Genomic DNA, 23,426 nt, shown 5'->3' on the forward strand with positions numbered 1-23,426 from the left:
GGGAGGGGGGGGAAGAAGGTAGGAGGGGGAGGGGGGGAAGAGGTAGGAGGGAGTCGGCGTTTTCATCAATTAGGGGCATTTCCTAATTAAGAAAAAGTCACAGTAACGGATACAGATTTTATTGGCATCATTCGAACAACCAGCAAAGATTCAGCATCAAACTATGTCCGAGTTTTTGCTTCACACAGGCGGTCAGTAGCTGCAACGTAAGACTTCAAGCATTACTAACTACGCCCTGGATCCCAAATATTAACCGGAATTATATTCAATGTTAGAAGTATTTTTAAACTACATAAAATTTAAATGTGGAACAAGTAACAGTGTTTGAAATTATTAAATCGCAGATTAAAAGCCTTAAGAAACGTGGCTCCTGATTCCTCCGGTCAAAGGGTAGCTGGCTTCATTGTCCTATAACACAGTCATTGCAATATAACCCACGGTCACCGCGGCTGGGCTCTAAAGTCCAAGCCCTTCCCCGTGGTCTCAACCGTCCCGCCGACCTCACAAAATGGTGGCCGCCCTTCACCCACCGGGCTCTGAGTCCAGTCCCTTCCCTCACTCTCACCTTTCCCCCTCTGTCTCTCTTCTCCTTCCCCTCTCTCTCTTTCTCTCCTTCCCCCCCCTCTCTCTCTCTTCCTTCCCCAGTCTCTTGCTCTCTTCTTCCCCCAGTCTCTCTCTCACTCTCTCCTTCCCCCAAGTCTCTCTCTCTCTCTCCTTCCCCCCAGTCGCTCTCGTCTCTATCTTCTCCCCCCAGTCGCTCTCTCTCTTCCCCCCAGTCGCTCTCTCTCTTCCCCCCAGTCGCTCTCTCTTCACCCCAGTCGCTTTCTATCTTCCCCCCCAGTCGCTCTCTCTCTTCCCCCCAGTCGCTCTCTCTCTCTCTCTCTCTCTCTTTCCAACAACAACATGCCCTCGAAAAAAGCCTCAGCACCCGCCGGGCACTCCAGCTAGTATATATATATATCTATCTATCTATCTATCTATATATATATATAAACGAGTCGATCTGTCTGTCTGTCCTTCCGTCTGTCTGTCCGGCTATACAATCTAAAGTTATAGAGCGTACCTACACGTGCATTACATCAAAAGAAAGCTTACGATTCCGGAACGGTCCATAAGCATATTTACGTTTTGGCGAGACAAAAAATTGCGCCCGCGGTATCCAAAAAACGTTCAAAATTCCGCTCATTATCCGCTCAATTAGCATCGAGTGACGCGAAGGTCGACCAATCGTCCGGTCGAGCGACCCAATGGTCGACCAATCGCTGCGTCACGGGGACGGGTTCGTCGCGCGTGCGGGCCCTCCTAGAGTCGAGTGACAGGACGATTGACCAATCGGTGCGTGTTGTGGGCGGGCCTTATCGTTCTGAACCGAGCTCAGTGCCGCCATCATGATTCCATTCTTTTTCCCAGCTTTCTGCGTGTTTCTTTTCAAATCTACATTTCCAGCAAAAAAAATTGCTTTTATTAAATTGTTTTTAAAAAAAGTTCATTCATTTGTCAATATTTTCTCTAACCTGATGATTCTTTTTCTAACCTTTTCCTCGTTTTTGTAAGGCCTCAAAGCCTGGGCCCTCTGCCCAGCCACGCCCAAGCTAGGTAATTGTCCCCACGGCTTCTGGTAAGCTCCTCCCCACCCCACCCCCGTCCCCCCCGTCACGTTACCCCGGGCAACGGCGTCGGCCGCGAGGGTCACGGGACATGCACAGGGTGCGCGCGCAGCTCCCCCCCTCCGCCCCTCCCCCCCTTCCCCCTCCCCCCCTCCGCCCCTCCCCCCCTCCCCCTCACCCCCTCCCTCCCACCTCACTCCCCCCCTCCCCCTCATCACTCCCGACTCCCACCCTTCCCCCCACCCCCCTTCCCCCCGCCCACCTTCCCCCTGCCCACCTTCCCCCCACCTTCTGCCCCGACCCCCCCTTCCCCCCCACCCCTTTCCCCCTCCCCACCCCCCATCCCACCACCCCTTTCCCCACCCCTTTCTCTCCTTCCCTCTCTCCTTCCCTCTCTGTCTCTCTCTCTCCTCCCTCTATCTCTGTCTCTCTCTCCCTTTCTCTGTCTCTCTCTCGCTCTCTTCTCTTCCCCCCAGTCGCTCTCTCTCTTCCCCCCAGTCGCTCTCTCTCTTCCCCCCAGTCGCTCTCTCTCTTCCCCCAGTCGCTCTCTCTCTTCCCCCCAGTCGCTCTCTCTCTTCCCCCCCAGTTCGCTCTCTCTCTTCCCCCCCAGTCACTCTCTCTCTTCCCCCAGTCGCGCTCTCTCTTCCCCCCAGTCGCTCTCTCTCTTCCCCCCCAGTCGCTCTCTCTCTCTTCCCCCCCAGTCGCTCTCGTCTCTTCCCCCCAGTCGCTCTCTCTCTTCCCCCCCAGTCGCGCTCTCTCTTCCCCCCCCAGTCGCTCTCTCTCTTTCCCCCCATCGCTCTCTCTCTTCCCCCCAGTCGCTCTCTCTCTTCCCCCCCAGTCGCTCTCTCTCTTCCCCCCCCAGTCGCTCTCTCTCTTCCCCCCAGTCGCTCTCTCTCTTCCCCCCAGTCGCTCTCTAAGATTTGCAAAAATTTCTACATTTCCCCGAAGGTTATCTATCTATATATATATAAAAACGGTCTGTCTGTTTGTCTGTCTGTCTGGCTGGCTGTCCGGCTGTACAATCAAAAGTTAATAGAGCGTACCCTACACATATGTTATATCAAAAAGAAAGCTTCTCACTTAGGGGAGTCTAATAGAGGTATTTACTTTTTGGTTAGACAAAAAATTGTTCCGACAGTATACAAAAAAAGGTTCAAAAAAACGGCAACATTCCGCTCATTAGCGTTGAGTGACGTGATGGTTGACCAATCGTACAGAGGATTAACCTGATGGTTGACCAATCGGTGCGTCACGGGGGGCGTTTCATTGCGTGTGTGGGCGGGCCTAATCCTTCTGAGCGGAGGTGAGTGGCCGCCATCTTGATTCCTAACTATTCATTTATTTTTCCCACTTTCTGCGTGTTTATTTTCAAATCCAGATGTCCAGCAAAAAAAAAGTTGCTTTTAAAACACAATTAAATTGTTTTTTAAATAAAGTTAATTAATTTGTAAATATTTTCTCTAACCTTATTAATTTTCCTACCTTTCTCCCCTTTTTTTTCCCTCTTGACTCGCTACCTTCCGCCGGGCGCCACAACCTTCCAGGGTTACCCCGCCTGCAGGCCTCGAAGCCTCGGCCTCTCCTCCCCAGCCACGCCCGAGCTAAGCACCTCCCGTCCCGCTCAACCAAGCGGCCCCGCGATCACCGCCATCTTTGTAAAGGCTGGCGGGGGCGGCCCTGAGCCGAGCGTAGCCACTGCCGCCATCTTTGTAAAGGCTGGCGGGGCGGTACGGAGCTCCGCGGAGCCATCGCCGGCGCTGGGCTCGGGTGCTTTGTGGCCTGCGGCTGAACGGCAGCTGCGGAGCTCGGGCTGCCCGAGGCGCTGGGCTCGGCTGGGCTATGTCAGTGCGGGTGCCCGAGGCCCCGGGCCTAGCCTTCTCCAACCACCGCCGGCAGCACAACTCTCAACACTGGCAGAGGGGAGAGGGTCTGCTGGCTTCCCCCCTTCCCCCCCTCCCTTTCCCCACTTCCCCCCTCCCTTCCTACCCCCCCTTTCCCCCCTCCCACACCCCCCCTTTCCCCCCTCCCACACCCCCCCTTTCCCCCCTCCCACACCCCCCCTTCCCCCCCACACACACACCCCCCCTTCCCCCCCACACACACCCCCCCTTCCCCCCCACACACACCCCTCCCCTTCCCCCCCACACACACACCCTTCCCACCCCCCCTTTCGCCCCCCCACACACACCCTTCCCCTCCCCCCCCTTTCCCCATCCCCACCTACCCCCTTTCCCCCCTTCCCTTCCCCCCCCTTCCCTTCCCCCACCCCCTCTCCCCCTTTCCCTTCCCCCACCACCCTCTCCCCCTTTCCCTTCCCCCCTCCCTTCCCCCCCCATATTCCCCCATACCCTCCACCCCATTCCCCCCTCCCACCCCATTCCCCCCTCCCACACCCCTCCCCCTTTCCCCTTCCCCCCCACCGCCCCTTCCCCCACCCCCCCCACCCCCCACCCCTCCCTTTCCCCCACCCCCCACCCCTCCCTTTCCCCTTTCCCCCCCACCCCTTTCCCCCCCCACCCCTTTCCCCCCCCACCCCTTTCCCCCCACCCCTTTCCCCCCCACCCCTTTCCCCCCACCCCTTTCCCCCCCACCCCTTTTCCCCTTTCTGTCCTTCCCTCTCTCCTTCCCTCTGTCTCTCTCGCCCTCTTCTCTGTCTCTTTCTCCCTCTCTCTCTCTGTCTCTCTCTTCCCCCCCAGTCTCTCTCCCTCTCTCTTCCAACAACAACATGCCCTCAAAAAACCCTCGGCACCGCCGGGCACTCCAGCTAGTATTATATATATAGATAGATAAAAATATTGGAAGTGGGGAAAAAAGGCTGTTTGACTGAGTCAAGAATTCAAATAAAATGGCTTCTTGGTTGAATTCAACTATTGCGTGTTTAATACTAAGAAGCTCCATTGTGGTTGTCCCAATCCGTTTAATCACCGTCATAATCCTGCTGATTATCACGCATTCTTTTGCTGAGTATGATTGTGTTGTAAAATATAACCAAAAATATAATAATGAATAGTCAGCATGGATTTCAAAAGGGAAGGACTTGCTTGACCAACCTTATTGAATTTTTTGAAGCGGTAACTGAGAGAGTAGACAATGGTAATGCAGTAGATGTAATTTATCTTGATTTTCAAAAGGCCTTCGATAAGGTATCCTTATGATGAACAAGGTCAGAGAATGCAGTCAGGGGACAAGTACCAGAATGGATAGCTAGCTGGCTTCAGGACAGAAAACAGAGAGTAGGGGTAAAGGGTAGCTGTTCACAGCGGCAGAAGGTAGGTAGTTGTGTTCCACAAGGATCAGTGCTGGGACCACTGTTGTTCACAATTTATATGAACAATTTAGACTTTGGAATCAAAAACACAGTTTCTAAATTTGCGGATGACACAAAATTCGGGGGGGGATAGTCAATACTGAGGAGGATTGCAACAAATTACAGGAGGACATTAATAAACTGCAGAATGGGCCTATAATTGGCAAATGAAGTTCAACACAGATAAAATAGTTGAATTCAACCAAGAAGCTATTTTATTTGAATTCTTGACTCAGTCAAAAAGCCTTTTTCCCCACTTCCAATATTTTTATAACTAATAAACAAAAGGAAATGAAAATAAAGCACATTTTTTAAAGCCCCCATGATTGTTCGCCCAGGTTGCTCGCAGCAGTATCTGAGAGATTAATTTTTAATTCATGGCGACTCCAGGATAGGAAGAATAGGGAGGTCACTTATCACTTGGAGGGTGCGAGTCTAGGTGGGATAGAGGAACAAAGGGATCTATGAGTACAAATACACAAATCACTAAAAGTTGCGACACAGGTTAGCAAATCCATAAAAAAAGCAAACCAAGCACTTGGGCTTATTTCTAGTGGTATAGAATTGAAAAGTAGGGAAGTTATGCTAAACCTGTATCGAACCTTGGTTAGACCACACTTGCAGTACTGCGTACAGTTTTGGTCGCCATATTATAAAAAGGATATAGAGGCACTGGAGAAGGTGCAGAGAAGATTTACAAAGATGATACCAGAAATGCGAGGGTATACATATCAGGAAAGGATGAACAGGCTGGGTCTCTTTTCTCTTGAAAAAAGAAGACTGAGGGATGACCTAATAGAGGTCTTTAAAATTATGAAAAATTTTGTTAGAGTGGATACAGAGAGAATGTTTCCACTTGTGCCGAAGAGCATAACTAGGGGCCATCAATATAAGATAGTCACCAAGAAATCCAATAGGGAATTCAGAAGAAACTTCTTTACCCAGAGAGTGGTGAGAATGTGGAACTCGCTACCACAGGGAGTGGTTGAAGCGAATAGTATAGATGCATTTAAGGGGAGGCTAGACAAGCATATGAGGGAGAAGGGAATAGAGGGTTATGCTGATAGATTTAGATGAGGAAAGACGGGAGGAGGCTCGAGTGAAGCATAAACGCCGGCATGGACTGGTTGGGCCGAATGGCCTGTTTGTGCTGTATATCCTATGTAAAAATAATTGTATATCTGTTGACAAGTATTAGTTCATGTCCATTTCTTTTAGGGTGTTTGTGGTCTGCTTCTAGCATACTAAATACATGGTGTGTTATTTTCTGGCTCCCACAGTTTTGATAATGTCCAAGTGCTGTTTTCCTTAACATGAAGCTTTTGGGTTTTTTTCCAGGCCTCAGTGTTTGGTTCTTACTGGTCCTCCTAATTTCCGTCCAGCACTGGTAGATTTTGTTGGGACTGTCACCAAAAACCACAGTCTGATGGTGTGCGGTAATGTGCTAATCGTGAGTGTTATTGAAACTTTGGAGCATGACCTCCATTTTCCAGAATACTGTGCAGCAGTAACCTTTTCTTGTAAAATAAAATAGCTTTTTGATTGATTTTACTAATAATCCACACACTTAATTTACAAATACTCTGCTGCACACTCCCTTTATAAAGCTTGGGCACATTCCTTTTTAAGATTTTCTATAACAGATATTTGTGCATACTGAACTAGAAAAGAACACCTGTACTTACCTCAGACTGCAGCATCTACTGGCATACCTGGCACTCTCCACGTTGATGGAGATTCCCAGCCTCCTCTTTGCGCTACACAGCTCCTGCATGGGAGTTATGGGTAGTTCAAATTGGAAACATCTTACCTAAAGTCTACACATTTAACAACTTAAAATAACAACAGATTGCTATACTGGTTTTGCAGATTGATGCAGCTGTACATTTTGCTTATTTATATGGAACGTACATATGCGCGCAATGCTGTTGCCATAGTAGTGCTGCTATTGCAGTACGCAGCATGTTTCAAGATCAGAGTTGTGTTGGCAGTGGACATGAGGCGGGACAAGGGAGGGGAGGGCGGGAAAAGATATGGTTGGGCTAGAATGGGTCTGGGATTTCTATTTGACTATGTCAGTATTTCTGTGAGGCCTGGGGTGATGACAAGATGGAGGCATCTTTTCTCAGGTATCAGGCTGCCACGCTCCCTCTGTGGAGTTGATGCGGGGAGACTGTATAAGTCTCCAGGAAAGAGATCCAGACTGGCTGGACTTTTGTTATGTTTGCGTAACCTGGGAGGCATAATATTCATTTAGATTTGTTTTATTTTGCCAGTTTTCTCTCTCACTCCCTCAACTGCTCATGTGTGACCCCTGACTAAGAATATTGTCAGGTTATTTAACCATGGGAGTCTTTCCACCTGAGCCTGACCCTCTCCTCACCTGATGTCCACACACACTTCACTTCCAGCGGGGATCATTTAGTCGCAGTCGGGAACTGGATACCTAGCTGATTTTAGCATCCCTTAACTAGGGTGTGAAAGCCAGTTGGAGTAACCCTACCTCCGGATTTCCACTACAACATTAACCTTGGTGCCAGGGTTCCTGTTCCTGATTGCTAGCAAGCGCTCACATGTAATAGAAACCAAAATTCAGTCAGCTAAATCATTGGACCTGCTAATGATTAAATACACTGAGTAGCAATAATTTTCATACCTAACTATGCCCTGTGTTTAACCTAAGGGTCCTCACAAAGAAAAGCTGCCTGAGGTTACCTCAAGTGGACACATGAAGTGGTTGACCAAGAGGAAGATCAAGTCCTTTTATACAGGAGTGGTTGCAAATGATTTACGAAGTGGAACGCAAATGTTAATGCAGGTAAATGCATGACGAGTAAAAGGCACAGAGCAGCGACAAGGTGGGGGAAAGAGCAGCGACAAGGTGGGGGGAAGAGCAGCGACAAGGTGGGGGAAAGAGCAGCGACAAGGTGGGGGAAAGAGCAGCGACAAGGTGGGGGAAAGAGCAGCGACAAGGTGGGGGAAAGAGCAGCGACAAGGTGGGGGAAAAGAGCAGCGACAAGGTGGGGGAAAGAGCAGCGACAAGGTGGGGAAAGAGCAGAGACAAGTTGAGGAACAGAGTAAAGACAAGATGATTCTGCACAAGAGCAAATCAAAATAGAAGACCAAGATGCCTGGGGTCGTCTTGTGTGTTTAATGTAGCCACAAAGTTGTCGATGTCTTTTTAAATGTCTCATTTACAATATTCAACACAGGGCCTAATATGCTTTAATAATGGTGTGGTTCTCCTACTGCTGCTGGCCAAGAAAAGTTAGTTTCATATAAATGGTAGAAGAACGTATCCATACTGCTCAGCAAGAATGAAACTGCTCTATTAGTCATTGTGATTATACTCACCAAGGAGCAAGGTTAAACCCTGCCTTGATTAGCATGAAATGGAAAACCAGCTGCAGGATATAGAGTGGTTTCAGTTTTGCTGAGCGGTACCGGTAAATCTGTTACCCCCACCCCATGAGCACATAATTGATTCTTTCAACTTAATTTAGCAGGAGAGAGACATATACGGTTTAAAAGAAAGCAAGAAGATAAAAATAAAAGAGAAGCAAAGCAGATATTTTACATTAGCAAAATACTGCAGATGCTGGAAATCTGAAATAACAACAGAAAATGCTGGAAAAACTCAGCAGGCCAGGCAGCATTCGTGGAGAGAGAAACAGAGTTAACATTTCAGGCCTGGGACCCTTCATCAGAACTGGAAAAAGCTGGAGATGTAACAGATATTAAGCAGGTGCAGAGATGGAGGGGAGGAAGGAATTGAAGGAACATACTGTACTTTTGTAGGAGGCAGGAAAGATGGGACTGGCAAAATCATACAGCATGAAAAATGGGGGCAGGGGTTATAGTTTGAAATTGTTGAACTCAATGTTGAGTCCAGACAGCTGTAAAGTGCCTAATCGAAAGATGAGGTGCTGTTCCTCGAACTTACATTGAGCTACATTGGAACAGTGTAAGAGGCCGAGGACAGAGAGATCAGAGTGGGAGTTATTATGTCCGTGTATAATTGAGACACGGACTGCAGGAGTTGATTATAACAAGTCTTTACTGAATGGAGACAACCTGGAAACTGAAACGACAGAAGCCTGCTAGGGCCTTTTATACAGGGGTGGTCACTGCCGGTATTGCAGTCTGAGACCAGTTATTCCCTTAAAGGTACATACACAACAATTCCTCCCCTTTTAGATAAACAGTACATAACATTCATTTAACAACTAAATAATAACTAATTACAATTACGGTTGCTAGATACATTGGTTGAAGTTAAGCAATTATAAGTTCAGTCTTTGAGGAGGCTTCCTGATTCTGTCTGGATAACGCCTCTTTGGGATATCAGGTTCTTCTGGCAAAGTTGCGTCGGGATCAATGTCGTTGTTTGGTTTGTCTGCTTCCAATATCACCGATTCTGCGGTAGATGCAATTGGTACTTCGGTTTCATCGCCAGATGTATCAGATCGTGGTGTGGAGTTGACGTTTTCCAGTGACTCTAGAATCTGGTCAGCATGGCGTCTTACAATGCTCTCTCCAACGTCCACAGTATACATTAGAGGTCCTTGCCGTGTACAGATCGTTCCTGGCTGCCATTTCTCTGTGCTGTAGTCCCGGGCCAAAACTGGTTGACCTATCTTAAAACTCCTGGTCAGCCTTTCATTCATATTCTGAAACTGCCTGTTCTCCACATCTCTTCTGACGTTTGGCTTAACCAAATCCAAGCGGCATCGTAGTCTTCGATTGAAGAACATCATGGCTGGAGTTTGGTTGGTAACCACATGTGTCGCATTCCGGTAGGCAAACAAGTTATCCACCTTGTGTTGTAGGGGTATATCTTCATTACACATTGCCTCGATAGCCTTCTTGAATGTTTGAACAAACCTCTCGGCCAATCCATTAGTGGCTGGATGATATGGGGCGGATGTGTAATGCTTAACACCATTGTTCTTTAAGAACCTCCGGAACTCTTCAGACACAAACTGTGGTCCATTGTCAGAGCAAATCTGTTCAGGCAGCCCATTCCTGGCGAATATGGTTCGTAAGACTGTGATAGTTTTTTCTGTGGTGGTTGAGGACATTTTTATTACCTCTGGCCACTTTGAATGTGCATCCACCGCAATTAAAAACATCGAGTCCATAAAGGGACCAGCAAAATCAATGTGCACCCTTTGCCATGGAGATGAGGGCCACTCCCATGGATGTAGAGGGGCTTGTGGTGGGGCGTTTTGGACCGTCTGGCATCCTGTACAGCTCTTGGTCATCTCTTCGATTTCTCTATCGATTCCCGGCCACCACACAAACGCTCTGGCTAAGTTCTTCATTTTTACCCCTCCCAGATGACCCTCATGAAGCTCATTGAGCACTCTATCCTTCAATTTGGGTGGAATTACTACTCTGGATCCACACATCAAGGTTCCTCTGCACACTGACAGCTGTTCTCTTCTCGGCCATGTGCTGGCCATCCCTTCACCGTTAAATCATAGACCCAGGAGAGTGTCGGGTCATTTCATGTGTCCTTTTCTATGTTTGCATTCATCACAGGGAGACATTCGACTATAGTCGAGTGGAATAACTCCACTGGATCCACTGCCAGTTCTTCTTCCACCGTCGGCAACGGTAGGCGCGACAATCCATCAGCATTCCCATGCTGTTTAGTTCCTTTGTACTCAATGTCATATTGGTGTGCCCCTAGGAAAAGGGACCACCTCTGTAGCCGTTGTGCCATCATTATCGGTACGCCCTTCTGAGGGTTGAAAATGGAGACGAGAGGTTGATGATCAGTTAGTAGAGTAAATTTCTGACCGTGCAGGTAGTGATTGAACTTCTTCACCCCCCACACCAGGCTGAGGGCCTCTCTGTCAATCTGGGCGTAGTTATGCTCGGCTGAAGTTAACGAGCGTGACGCAAAAGCTATCGGCCTCTCTGAACCATCAAGGAATTTATGTGACAGTACCGCCCCAATGCCGTAGGGAGATGCATCACACGCCAGTCTTATCGGTAGTGATGGGTTGTAGTGAGCCAATACTTCTCTTGAAGTGATTAGGTCCTTACTCTTCTGAAAGGCCCGCTTACATTCATCGCTCCATTTCCATGCTATTCCCGTTCGTAGTAGGGCGTTCAGTGGATGCAGAATTGTGGACAAATTCGGCAAAAACTTATGGTAGTAATTCACCAATCCGAGGAATGACCTCAGTTGCGACACATTTTCAGGCGCTGGAGCCTTAACTACTGCTTCAATTTTGTCAGGGAACTTATGCAACCCCTCTTCACCAATCACGTGGCCACAATATGATATCTGTTTCTTAAAAAACTCGTACTTGGGGCGATTGCCTCATAGCCCATGTTCTCTTAGTCTAGTGAGCACCTGCTCTAGGTTGGCAAGGTGTTCACTGTCATCTTCACCTGTCACTAGGATGTCGTCCAAGTAACTGAGTCCCCGGAATCCCTTGCAGGACTTGTTCCATCGCTCTTTGCCATATCGCCGGAGCTGATGCTACTCCGAATACCAGTCGATTATACTGGTAAAGACCTTTGTGAGTGTTTATCGTGAGATACTTCCTAGAGGATTCTTCAACCTCCATCTGCAAATATGCTTGTGCTAGGTCAATTTTTGTAAAACGCTTCCCTCCAGATAGTGAGGCGAAAATATCTTCTATCCTCGGGAGAGGATATTGTACTGTGTGAAGGACTGGGTTCACCGTCACCTTGAAGTCCCCACAGATGCGAACCTTTCTTGGCTCCTCAGACTTATTGTTTAACATTTTCTTCATGACAGGAACGATGGGTGTCGCCCACTCGCTCCAGTCTACCTTAGATAACACGCCTGCATTCTCCAGATTCTCCAGCTCTGCCTCGACGGCTGGGTGAATTGCATATGGTACCGGTCTTGCTTTGAAAAACTTGGGAATTGCATTCTACTCTATTTTTATCGAGGCGGTTACGCCTTTAAGAGTGCCCAGTTCTTGTTGAAATACCTCTTTGGCGTCAGCTAAGATTGTTGACAATCGTCCAGGAGTGACGTCGTCATCCTTTTTACCAGCCACCGTCAGTGCCTGAATGGAGTGCCAGTCTAAACTTATCTTTCTGATCCATTCACGTCCCAATAACGGTGGTCCACCATCTTGCAGAATGTAGAGATACAATTTCCGTATTTTCTTGCCGTTGTATTCGACAGGCACCCTTATTTTTCCTCTGGGGTATACTTTTTACCCCGTATACGTCCTCAAGACAATGGATGTCTCTCTCAAGGGTATGTGTGAGAATAGCCGCTCGTAGTCTCGTTGATTCATGACGGTTAGAGCTGATCCTGTATCCAATTCCATTTTGACTTGGGACCCTGCTATCGTGAGGGTGACCCAAATGGTTCGGTGATCCTCTTTTGCGATTACGTTGTGAAGTTTGAGACAGCTTAGTCTCTTGTTCCCGGATTCACTATCGCTCATCTGGCCTTCGGAACTACTGTCCGTCATCTTTTGTACTTTCCTGTACGGTTCCTTAGTAGCCTTTTTGTTGTCGTTGGTCTTCTTCCCAGACCTGCAAACTCATGCAATGTGTCCCATCTTTCCGCATTGCCTGCATATTTTGTCCTTGGACCAGCAGTCCTTCTGGTCATGGTTTGTTCTGCCGCAGCGATAACATTTTGCAAATCCCCGTGTCATTTCATGGGTGCCGTATTCCTGTGGCTTTTGTTGTATTTCCGCAGCTCCCCTTGCTGCTGCTTCGTACGATACTGCCACGCTGAAAGCCTTATCTAGCGTCAGCTCTTTCTCTGAGAGTAACCTCTTCTGGGTTCCTTCACTCAGGAATCCACCGACAAATTTGTCCCGTAAGGTATCTGCCAGTCCTGCTCCGAACTGGCAGTGCTTTGATAGCTTGCGTAGTTCCGTAAGGTAATCAGCATTGCTCTCATTTTTATGCTGATTTCTCCTGTGGAATTTAAATCTTTCTGCTATCAGCAGCGGTGTAGGATTTAGGTGTTCCTGTAGGATAGCAACAATTTCGTTAAAACTCTTCGCCTTCGATTTGGCTGGAGTAATCAGGTCCCGCAATAGGCCGTACGTTCTTGCGCCCATTAAATTTAGCTATACCGATGCCTTTTTCTCATCAGCTATTTCGTTTGCCTCGCAATATACCTCGACTCTTTCCACATACGTGGTCCAGTCTTCTATTGCATTATTGAAAGTGATATCGCCAGTCTTTGGCATCTTGAAAATCTAAGATGGCGCCTCCCGCGCTTTTCCTTCTTCCCCACCGAGTTAAGATGGCGCCTCCCGCGCTTTCCCGCCGCTGCCGCTGCTGCCAACGCTGTTGCTGGTGATTATATTTATTTTACTATCCTGTAATGGCGACGCCCTATGGTCTCCGCGCCTCCCCGATCGCTGCTGCCAACGCCGCGCTCCGCGGTATTTTTATTTTTCTATCGCGCTTCAATATTTGCTCCGTTAATTGAAGAATCGTTCCCGTCGTGGAGCGGACCCTCTGGGACACTTCCCTCCCTCTTCTTAGGTCCGAACGCTGCCCGGCTTCGAAGCACCGGCCGCGCCCTGTGTGCTCCACCCTCTCTCTCTCTCTTTGCTTCCCGACTCGCTGCCCGGCCCCATTGCAGAGCCACCCGATCGAGCTCTAGCCCGCCGCAGCCCAGGAAGGATCAGTGCACTACCTGCCACCAGCCTGATTAGCTGGGAAACCACAGACTGGAGAACCAAGCCTGGCTCTCAACAGTCTCTCCTGCACTTTTCAATTCGATGATATGGAGGGCGGTTGCCGACGGTCGACGCCGTTTTTGTCGAGTTTCTTTGGATTACTTTTTTTTTTCTTCTGGCTTCGACCTTCAATAACGTCGTCTGAGGTGCTGCCGAGTTGCAGGTAAGTTCGTTTCTTACTCGTCGCCAGTATTATGTCCATGTATAATTGAGACACGGACTGCAGGAGTTGATTATAACAAGTCTTTGCTGAATGGAGACAACCTGGAAACTGAAACTACAGAAGCCTGCTAGGGCCTTTTATACAGGGGTGGTCACTGCCGGTACTGCAGTCTGAGACCAGTTATTCCCTTAAAGGAGTGAAGCGGTGAATTAAATTGACAGGCAACCGGAAGCTCAGGGTCACCCTTACGGACTGAACGGAGGTGTTCCGCAAAGCGGTCGCCCAATCTGCGTTTGGTCTCCCCAATGTAGAGGAGACCGCATCGTGAGCAGCGAATACAGTATACTAAATTGCAAGTACAAGTAAATCGCTGTTTCACCTGGAAGGGGTGTTTGGGGCCCTGGACAGTAGGAAGGGAGGAGGTAAATGGACATGGCTTGCACGGGAAGGTGTCGGGCGAAGGGGAAGGGCTGTTAGGGGTGATTGATGAGTGGACCAGGGTGTCGCAGAGAGAGCAGTCCCTTCGAAATGCTGAAAGGGGAGGTGAGGGGAAGATGCGTTTGGTGGTGGGATCACGTTGGAGGTGGCGGAAATGGCGGAGGATGATCCGTTGAATGTGGAGGCTGGTGGGGTGAAAGGTGAGGACAAGGGGAACCCTATCATGGTTCTGGGAGAGAGGGGAAGGGGTGAGAGCAGAAGTGCGGGAAATGCAACGGACACAGTCAAGGGCCGTGTCAACCACAGTAGAGGGGAATCCTCGGTTGAGGAAAAAGGAAGACATGTCGGAAGTACTGGTATGGAAGGTGGCATCGTCAGAACAGATGCGGCGGAGACAGAGAAACTGGGAGAATGGAATAGAGTCCTTACAGGAAGCGGGGTGGGAGGAAGTGTAGTCCAGGTAGCTGTGGGAGTCAGTGGGCTTGTAGTGGATGTTTGTCGAATGCTGAGCACCAGAAACGGAGATGGAGAAGTCAAGGAAGGGAAGAGAAGAGTTGGAGATGGACCATGTGAAGGTGAGGGAAGGGTGGAAATTGGAAGTAAAGTGAATGAACTTATCTAGTTCAGGACGAGAGCAGGAAACAGCACCGATACAGTCATCGATGTACCGGAAAAAGCGGTGAGGGAGGGGACCTGAGCAGGACTGGAACAAAGAATGTTCCACATATCCAATGAAAAGACAGGCATAGCTAAGGCCCATGCGGGTACCCATAGCAACACCTTTAATTTGGAGGAAGTGAGTGGAGTCAGAGGAGAAGTTGTTCAATGTGAGAACAAGTTCAGCCAGGCAGAGGAGGGTGGTGGTGGATGGGGATGGAGGTGTAGAGGGATTGGACGTCCATCGTGAAAAGGAGGCAGTTGGGGCCTGGAAACTGTTAAATTGACGGAAGGCGTCGGAAGTGTCGTGAATGTAGGTGGGAAGAGTCTGGACAAGGGGAGAAAAAATAGTGTAGAGATAGGAAGAGGCCTGCTGAGTATTTCTAGCATTTTCTGTTATTTCAGATATTTCACATGCTAGGCGATGATGCCCACCATTATGCTTTGCTGAAATCCCAACTCTAAGCCAGTTGTGTAGGACTCTTGGCAGGGGTCTGGCAGCCACACCGCTTGCACATTCTTAGGCTGTGGAAGGTGAGGGAGGACTGAGAAAAGGGAAGAAAAAAGAACATCGTCATGCACTCCACACCTGCCTCATAATTGTAAAGTGCAGAGCAATACAACTGTACCATTGCACAAAGCTCCTTCCTCATACTTTCAATTGTGAATGTTCTCTGCCATTTAAAAAAATATGGATTTTCTCCACCATTCCAATGCTACCTATTTTAAGCTAGAATAAGAAAATTGAAAATGTTTCTTTCGCTACAGTATGAATGAATAAATTATGATCGCCAAACATATTCTCTTTGTTTAAATTAACTAACTATTTTTCCCCAGCATGTAACCATATGTGTATAGATTAAAATTAATTACATTACATATTCAATAGGCTGTAGGTCTTGGCAGGATGAAGCCCAATGTTCTTGTGATGGGATATAAAAGGAATTGGCAATCTGATCACCCACAGAAGGTGGAAAATTACATTGGCATCATCTAGTGAGTATCCAACCACTTTGGATTATTTTAGTGTGCAAAAGGCAAATGATTTTGAAAGGAGAGGTAACTTTAGACATAAGTACTGAGAATGATGAGAATTTATTCAAAGATGTGTTCTAGGTACTGTATTTTCATTTTTAACAATTTTCAGCATATTCTGATTTGGAGGATGTTATATTTTGGGCTTTTTCCCCTTACTTTTCTCATTGTCAAGGCTAGACTACAGACCGTATCATGAACCAAAAACTACATCTACATCCAGTGGTATTAGCACAGGTCTAATAGCTAACCGTGAATTGTGGTAAATGCTTGCTGGAGAATACGTCAGATGCCCATCAGATTCTCCTGTCAATTCAGAAAATGGCTCAAACTACTGTCCAGATTTTTTATACAGATACTATACATTTATATACAGAAGCAGAAAGATAAGGAAGAAGATAGTAATACAGTACAATAACCAAAGTGTACACACACACACTGAGCCATAATTTGCTGTAACAGTGCATCTGCGGTTAGCTAGTTAGTTAGAGTTGGTCTTGCAAGTTAGGTTTTTAAATTTTTTTGTGTGGCAACTTGCTGAAAGTGCGAACTGATAATGTCGCAGTGAGGGAAACCGGGCAAGCAACTGTATATCTCCTTAACCAATCAGATTGAAGAACGGGAGGACTAAGAAGGAAGTGTAAATTAGAGTGGATGAATTCAATGTCAAACCAGATACAGAAAGAGAAATAAAGAGAGGGAAAGAAAGATTGGTTTAAGAGAGAGAAAGAAAAAGAGACAGAAAAGAAAAGTAAATCATTAAATATTTTAAATTTTACAGGTTTTTAAATCTGCAACAACAATGAATACCTGAAGGAACGAGACTCCACACTTGTAATAGTAATTTTTCAGTGCCAGAGTGGCAGTAATTTACACTTATAACCATGGTATAGTGTTTCTGTCCTTATAAAACAGTGTATCTATAAAGGTGCTATATGGGATAACATGAAAGGGTTCTATGTTAAGATAGGCCAAATGGAATGTAAGATCAGATAAGCTTAGCCCCACAGGGACACAATCGAGTGCCTCTCCTTAAAGACTCGACGCCACTAATACTTATTAATGTGAAAGGGTCCTATTTTGTAGTTGGTCAATGGAATTATGGGATTAAGCAAGCCTAACCCAAAATTGAATATACAAATGGCGGACATGAAAAGACCCACTGGTCCATCCAGCCTGTCCCACACGACTGCGATGCCTTGTGTATCATATTATTATACACTCCCCGCCACCACCACAACCGCAACCCCCCCACCCCACCCCTGAAGCTATACAATCTCCTGGGAGAGGCAAAAAACCCAGATAAAACCCCAGGCCAATTAGTGAAAAATAATCTGGAAAATCCCTCTCTGGCCCCCTAAATTGATCAATAGGAGTCCAAGCGACTGTTCTGACCCTGACTAATGTTACCTTTTGTATTTACTTAGCAATTCCTGTTGCTATGTTTAAAATCTGTATTTGAATTCTAGTGACTCTTTCGGCTTTAATTATGGTGTGTGCTTGATGAGAATGAAGCAGGGTCTTGACATTTCAAGAATGACGCAAGCATATGGTGAGTATGCAACAGACATTTCAACACAGATACAAAAGCAAAATACTGCGGATGCTGGAAATCTGAAATAAAAACAGAAAATGCTGGAAATATTCAGCTGGACAGTCAGTCAGCATCTGTGGCAAGAAACAGAGTTAACGTTTCAGAACTCCAGTTCTGATGAAATGTCATCGACCTGAAGCGTTAACTCTGTTTCTCTCTCCACAGATGGTGCCTGACCTGCTGAGTATCTCCAGCATTTTCTGTTTTTATTTCAACGCAAATAATGTGTATTCAGAGCTCTAGGGCATGTAGGTCCCTATGTAATGAATTTCATTAATTCATGAATTCCTCACCAATAAATACAATATGGCCATCTGTGTGATGAACATAATCTGTCTATGTTAATCTCCCCTTCCTGTATCTTTCTCTCTCTCACCTCCCCATTTTTCTCCCTTTGATATTCTATTCTTTCTCTGGATGTTTATTTGTTACTGTCTCTTTTACCTCCCCATTCTGTCTTAATGTTATGCTCCTCTTTCTCTAGTACTCTCTCTTATTTTCTCCATACTCCAGGTGCTTTCACTATTACTCAAGTGACCTCTAGACTCTCTCTTCTACTGCCCTAAACCCAATCTTTCCCTTTCTCTGTTCCATCAGTCCTAATCCCAATCCTTTTTGGTTTCCGGTCCCATTCTTCATCTAATATGCCGATTCTTCCATTGTAACCTTCTTCAACAGTCAATGTCACAGGCACGTTAGAGAGTTCTGTATTTGAGATATTAATTTCTCTAATTGTCAGTGAAGGTTCTGACCACTTCCCTACTCATATCTCCATCATGGCCCAGAAATTCGGGTCGGGGGCTTCCCGCGGGTGCAAGCCCCCAACCTGCACTTACCTTGCGCGCTGGCCGTTGTGTTGTGGGCCCCCGTGGAATTCAGATCCGGAGCCTGGTCCAGCTGCCGGCGCGCAGTGCTTGCGTACCCCAGGGGCGCAGTTAGTTCGATGCGTCCCCTGGGATCACGTGGGCCATGGGCAGCCAATCGGAGCAGGGAATGCTCCATTCATAAGATTGACAGGAAGAGCTGTCAAGACTTATAAATACTACGGCCCCAAAATAGCACTAAACCTTCAAATACATTTTTTTTTAATCACATTTTTTAAATAAACTATAAATTACATGAAATAACTATTTTAAACAGTAATTTAAATTTTTGAAAAAAATAATTTTATTTTCTAACGGGGCTAAAATTAAACTTACCTTGCTTTAAAGTATTTAAAAATAATAAACCTGTGGAAAAAATGTTTTAATTTTAATTAATTCACCACTTACCTTGTAAAAAGCAGGCCTTACGCCTGCTTTTTATATTTCTAAATTCTGCAGACTTACCCTCGCGTGAAAACCTGTAACAAAAAAAAACAAAACAAAAAAAAACGAAGTTTGATGCACACGCGCAGCCTCTCCCGCGCACGCGTTCGACCTCTGAACCCTTTCGTTCAGAGGATCGGAAGTGCTGGTTTCCTGCGCATGCGCAATGCATGCAGGAAACCGGCACTTCCATCGGGCCTACGGGTGAGTACCCCGTGCGTACTCACCCGTGGAGACCCGAATTTCTGGGCCAATATTGTCTTTTTTTTGCATCGTTGAATTTAGAATTAGAAAACCATAAGCTGAATAGTGGATGAAGAGAAGGTGGAATTTAAAATCTTCAAAAATCTAAGCTTCATATTTCATAGCATTTATCAATACTAATATGGTCACTGCTCCTCTGAACTTTCCTCTCTTAGCCATTCTAAGCTGAAAATACACTACCTTTTTTCTCCTACTTGTATCTTCAATGTGTTGAAATCAAGAAATCAAGCTATCCTCATACTCTAATCCATTCCTTCATAGAATTCAGTACTGCCTTTGGATTACCATCTCATTCTTTCTTTCTTCATACAATCTACAGAAAAAGCCTGGTGTTATCCAACCATTACTTCTCTGTCACTTCTTTTCTCTAACTTTGGTGGTGTCCTGCATTATAGGTCTTGGTCCTTCACCTAGGTTTCTAAATAAAAACAATAAGGACTAGATTTTCCAGGGTCGGGTGGGAAAGTGTTTTTTTTCCCAGCGGGCCAGGACCCTGCTGTGAACCCGCCGCCATGCACATTTCCCCGATGTTGGGTCTGTCAGCGCTAAGCAGACCTGACATGCAGCGGCGGGTTGACAGCGTGGGACCCAATTCAGGTAATTAGTGGCTTGTTTAGAGCCACTTAAGAATGAATTTCAGCTCACCACCTGCATTTGACAGCTCGCCCACAGGATCCAGGCTGGTCACGGGCCACGTCTGTCAAGCTGAGGCGGAAGTTCAGTGGCCATTGAATCAGCTGTTGAGTTGACAGCTTCAATGTACAGTAAAATCTCCCACCTTACAGAGATATCTTCCCTCAGCCACAAACTCTTCCTCACTGCATTTCCACAACAGGTTCACCATGCTGCAGGTATTTACACAAGTCTCCATCCAGTCTGACCTCATTACCTCTCTCACCATTGATAGATCGCTTCTGTCATCTATTCCATCAGCATGGATGCCCTTTATACTCTCACACCTTGGTCCTCAGAATCCCATCACGATCAGCCCCAACACCAGCATCACCAGGCACACCAGCAGCACCAACAACAACACCACCAATCTTCTCCGCAATCACCTGATGCTGCACAGGACAGAGGGCATCAGCACCCGACCACATTGCTGCCCAGCTGGCCAGGGATGACCTCACCATGGCCAAATTTACTTCACTTGACACAGTATACCCTGGCTGCCACATGATGCGCAAGGTTGGTGCCACCCCACACCAGCACCATTAATCATCCCTATAATGCCCAAGCCATTCCTTTCACACTCACCACCATTGTGGGCGGTACCGTTATGTCTCACCATTCACTGCAACTCACTACGCCACTTCCAAAGGTGCACACAAAGTGTTGAAAATAAAGGTTTCAATGTTTGACACCACATTAATAGAAACCTTACATGAAAATTGCATAAAACACTCAAGTGCCTACTGCACCAGGTCCTCCTGACCACATCCCTGCTTGTGTCCTCCTGTGCAATGTGCAACCAGGCTGTGTTGATTTCCTGGGGAGGTTTCTTCTGCCCATGGGAAGGGAAGAGGACCTCCTTGCGTGCTGTGACTCCCTCCATAAGCATATGGAGGGAGTTATGGGAGAGCCTGGGTGCAGCCCTGCACCTCTGTGCAGTGCTTGTCAGTGTTTGCAGCACCTCAATGCTGTAGAACAGTGACAGCACAAATTCAAAATAAAGTTGGACATGGACCCTTTAAGGAAACCAGCTGATGACACGTCATCAAATGACATCCCCAGACCTGCTTCCTCTAATTGGCTGGGAAACGCGCTGGGTGGGCTTAACAAGCCCCATCGAAGGGAATTCATTTCACAGAGCTGGATGGAGCCAGCAGCGGGGTCGGGACCCACCACCGACATTGCCCGCTCCAGACCCGCCGAGGTGAGCAAAATCGTGGTCTAAGAGTTTTTAGATTTTTCTGATGATGATCAGTTTGTCAACCTGACATGGATTTGGTTCTTTATCTTCACTGTCTTTAGTTAACCCTATATTTGAAGAAAACGAAGATGAGAAAACAATGAGAAATGGTGCTAATGGCACATGTGAGTTATTTTGTTACACTAAATAACATAGCACAGCCTAAGTATAACAAAACACAAAATGTGAAGGATTATTTAATTATGTGTTGCAATAACTTAAACATGATAAATGAATGGCCTACATTAGCATTGAAGTCTGTTATTTAATTATACACGTTCATTGTTAATACAATCAGTGTTGAACTATACTGCTTGTGCCATGCTATTTTCATTCCACCACTTTTTAAAATGGAAACGTGGATGGAGTCACTATCCAGCCTTTATCATGCTGTTATATTAACACGAGCACACTTTTGTATTCAGTATTAAAGATAAGGAAGAGGTTTTTTCTGGAACTACATTTGGGCCATTAACATTATTAAGAACCAGCTTTCTTCGCTAAGTGGGTAAATGCACCATGTGATGTACTGAGTTATACAGCTTGGATAGGGGGGAAATCATCCATGAATCTCTCATCCTTTGTTGGAACAAGCACACCAGGCCTGGCTGTGATACCCTGTAGTCAAACATCCTACCAGTGCTCATGTGAAGAATGACAACTTGGGCAAGGTTTCTGGTTCTCTCAAAACCATATCCAACCGTGAATCTCAACCTTTAAGGGAGGAAGGGAGAAAATTGACTGAAAAATATAGATTTGTGATAATTGAAACCATCTTTAGTGGAAATTTCTAACCAGACACCTGTAGTTTAATGGGATTGTATTGGTTTGAACTGAATGATGCCACTTGCTCATGCTATTATGTAAAACAGCCCTCACTGTCTTTTTTTTCAGTGGACTCCAGTGCTGTGGTTGCTGAACAGCAGGCCAGTACCATTTTCCAGTTGGAGCAAGGCAAAAAGACCATTGACATCTACTGGCTCTTTGATGATGGAGGTAATATTCAGCAGTGTTCTCTCAAATAACGATCGAGTAGTAGGGAAAATGATAGGATCTATTATTAAGGACATGGTAACAGGGCACTTAGAAAATAATACGTAATAGGATTGGGCAGAGTCAACACGGATTTATGAAAGGGAAATCGTATTTGACGAATCTGTTAGAGTTTTTTGAGGTTATAACTAGCAGAATAGATAAGGGGGAACCAGTGGATGTTGTGTATTTGGATTTTCAGAAGGCATTCGATAAGGTGCCACACAAGAGGTTATTAAACAAAATTAGGGTTCATGGGATTGGGGGTAATATACTAGCATGGATTGAGGATTGGTTAATGGACAGAAAACAGAGAGCAGGAATAAACGGGCCATTTTCGGGTTGGCAGGCTGTAACTAGTGGGGTACTGCAAGGATCAGTGCTTGGGCCTCAGCTATTCATAATCTACATCAATGATTTGGATGAGGGGACCAAATGTAATATATCCACGTTTGCTGATGATACAAAGCTGGGTGGGAATGTAAGTTGTGAGGAGGATGCAAGGAGGCTTCAAGGGGATAGTTAAGTGAATGGGTAAGAACTTGTCAAGTGGAATATAATGTGGAGAAATGTGAAGTTATCCACTTTGGTAGGAAAAATAGAAAAGCAGAGTATTTTTTAAATGGTGAGAGATTGGGAAATGTTGGTGTTCAGAGGGACCTGGATAACCTTGTACATAAATCACTGAAAGTTAACATGCAGGTACAGGAAGCAATTAGGAAAGCAAATGGTATGTTGGCCTTTATTACAAAGAGGATTTGAGTATAAGAGTAAAGACGTCTTACTGCAATCATATACAGCCCTGGTGAGACCACATCTGGAGTATTGTGTACAGTTTTGGTCTCCTTACCTAAGGAAGGATATACAGGTAGACTATCCTTTATCCGAAAACCTCGGGACCAGCCGTGTTTCGGTTTTCGGAGAATTTCGGATTTCGGAAGGAGGGTCGGCGGGGGTCCGCGGGGGGGTCGGCGCCGGCGGAGGGGTCGGCGGGGGTCCGCGGGGGGTCGTGCGCACGACTTACCCTTTATCCGAACTTCCGGAACCCTCTAAAAACCGAAGGTTTTTTCGTTCAGCGTAAGTCGTGCGCATGACTTACGCTGAATGAAAAAACCTTCGGTTTTTAGAGGGTTTCGGTTTTCGGAAGTTCGGATAAAGGGTAGTCTACCTGTACTTGCCATAGAGGGAGTGCAACGAAGGTTCACCAGATTGATTCCTGGGATGGGGGGATTGTCCTATGAGGAGAGATTGAGTAGACTAGGTCTATATTCTCTAGAGTTTAGAAGAATGAGAGGTGATCTCATTGAAACATACAAAATTCTTACAGGGCTTGACAGGGTAGATACAGGGAGGATGGTTCCCCTGACTGGGGAGTCTAGAACCTAGGGTCACAGTCTCAGAATAA

At 46.6% G+C, this 23,426-nt stretch overlaps 1 protein-coding gene across 4 annotated transcripts in view; it reads left to right on the plus strand.

The window, feature by feature from the left end:
• The window catches only part of slc12a3 (solute carrier family 12 member 3), a 109,491-nt gene that overhangs the window by 67,307 nt on the left and 18,758 nt on the right, over positions 1–23,426 (plus strand). For all 4 annotated transcript variants that reach the window (XR_015078795.1, XR_015078794.1, XM_085991224.1 and 1 more), the window contains exons 16-21: positions 6,253–6,364; positions 7,598–7,732; positions 15,767–15,873; positions 17,382–17,464; positions 21,052–21,114; positions 21,884–21,985. Coding sequence is in view for 2 of the 4 variants with exons in the window: in XM_085991224.1 (XP_085847350.1) it covers positions 6,253–6,364; positions 7,598–7,732; positions 15,767–15,873; positions 17,382–17,464; positions 21,052–21,114; positions 21,884–21,985 (602 nt within the window). In the remaining 2 variants the exon portion in view is untranslated. The remainder of the gene's footprint in view (positions 1–6,252; positions 6,365–7,597; positions 7,733–15,766; positions 15,874–17,381; positions 17,465–21,051; positions 21,115–21,883; positions 21,986–23,426) is intronic.

Source organism: Somniosus microcephalus, chromosome 6 (assembly GCF_052327205.1).
Source record: "Somniosus microcephalus isolate GS21.2 chromosome 6, FLI_Smic_1.0, whole genome shotgun sequence".
NCBI lineage: Eukaryota > Metazoa > Chordata > Chondrichthyes > Squaliformes > Somniosidae > Somniosus > Somniosus microcephalus.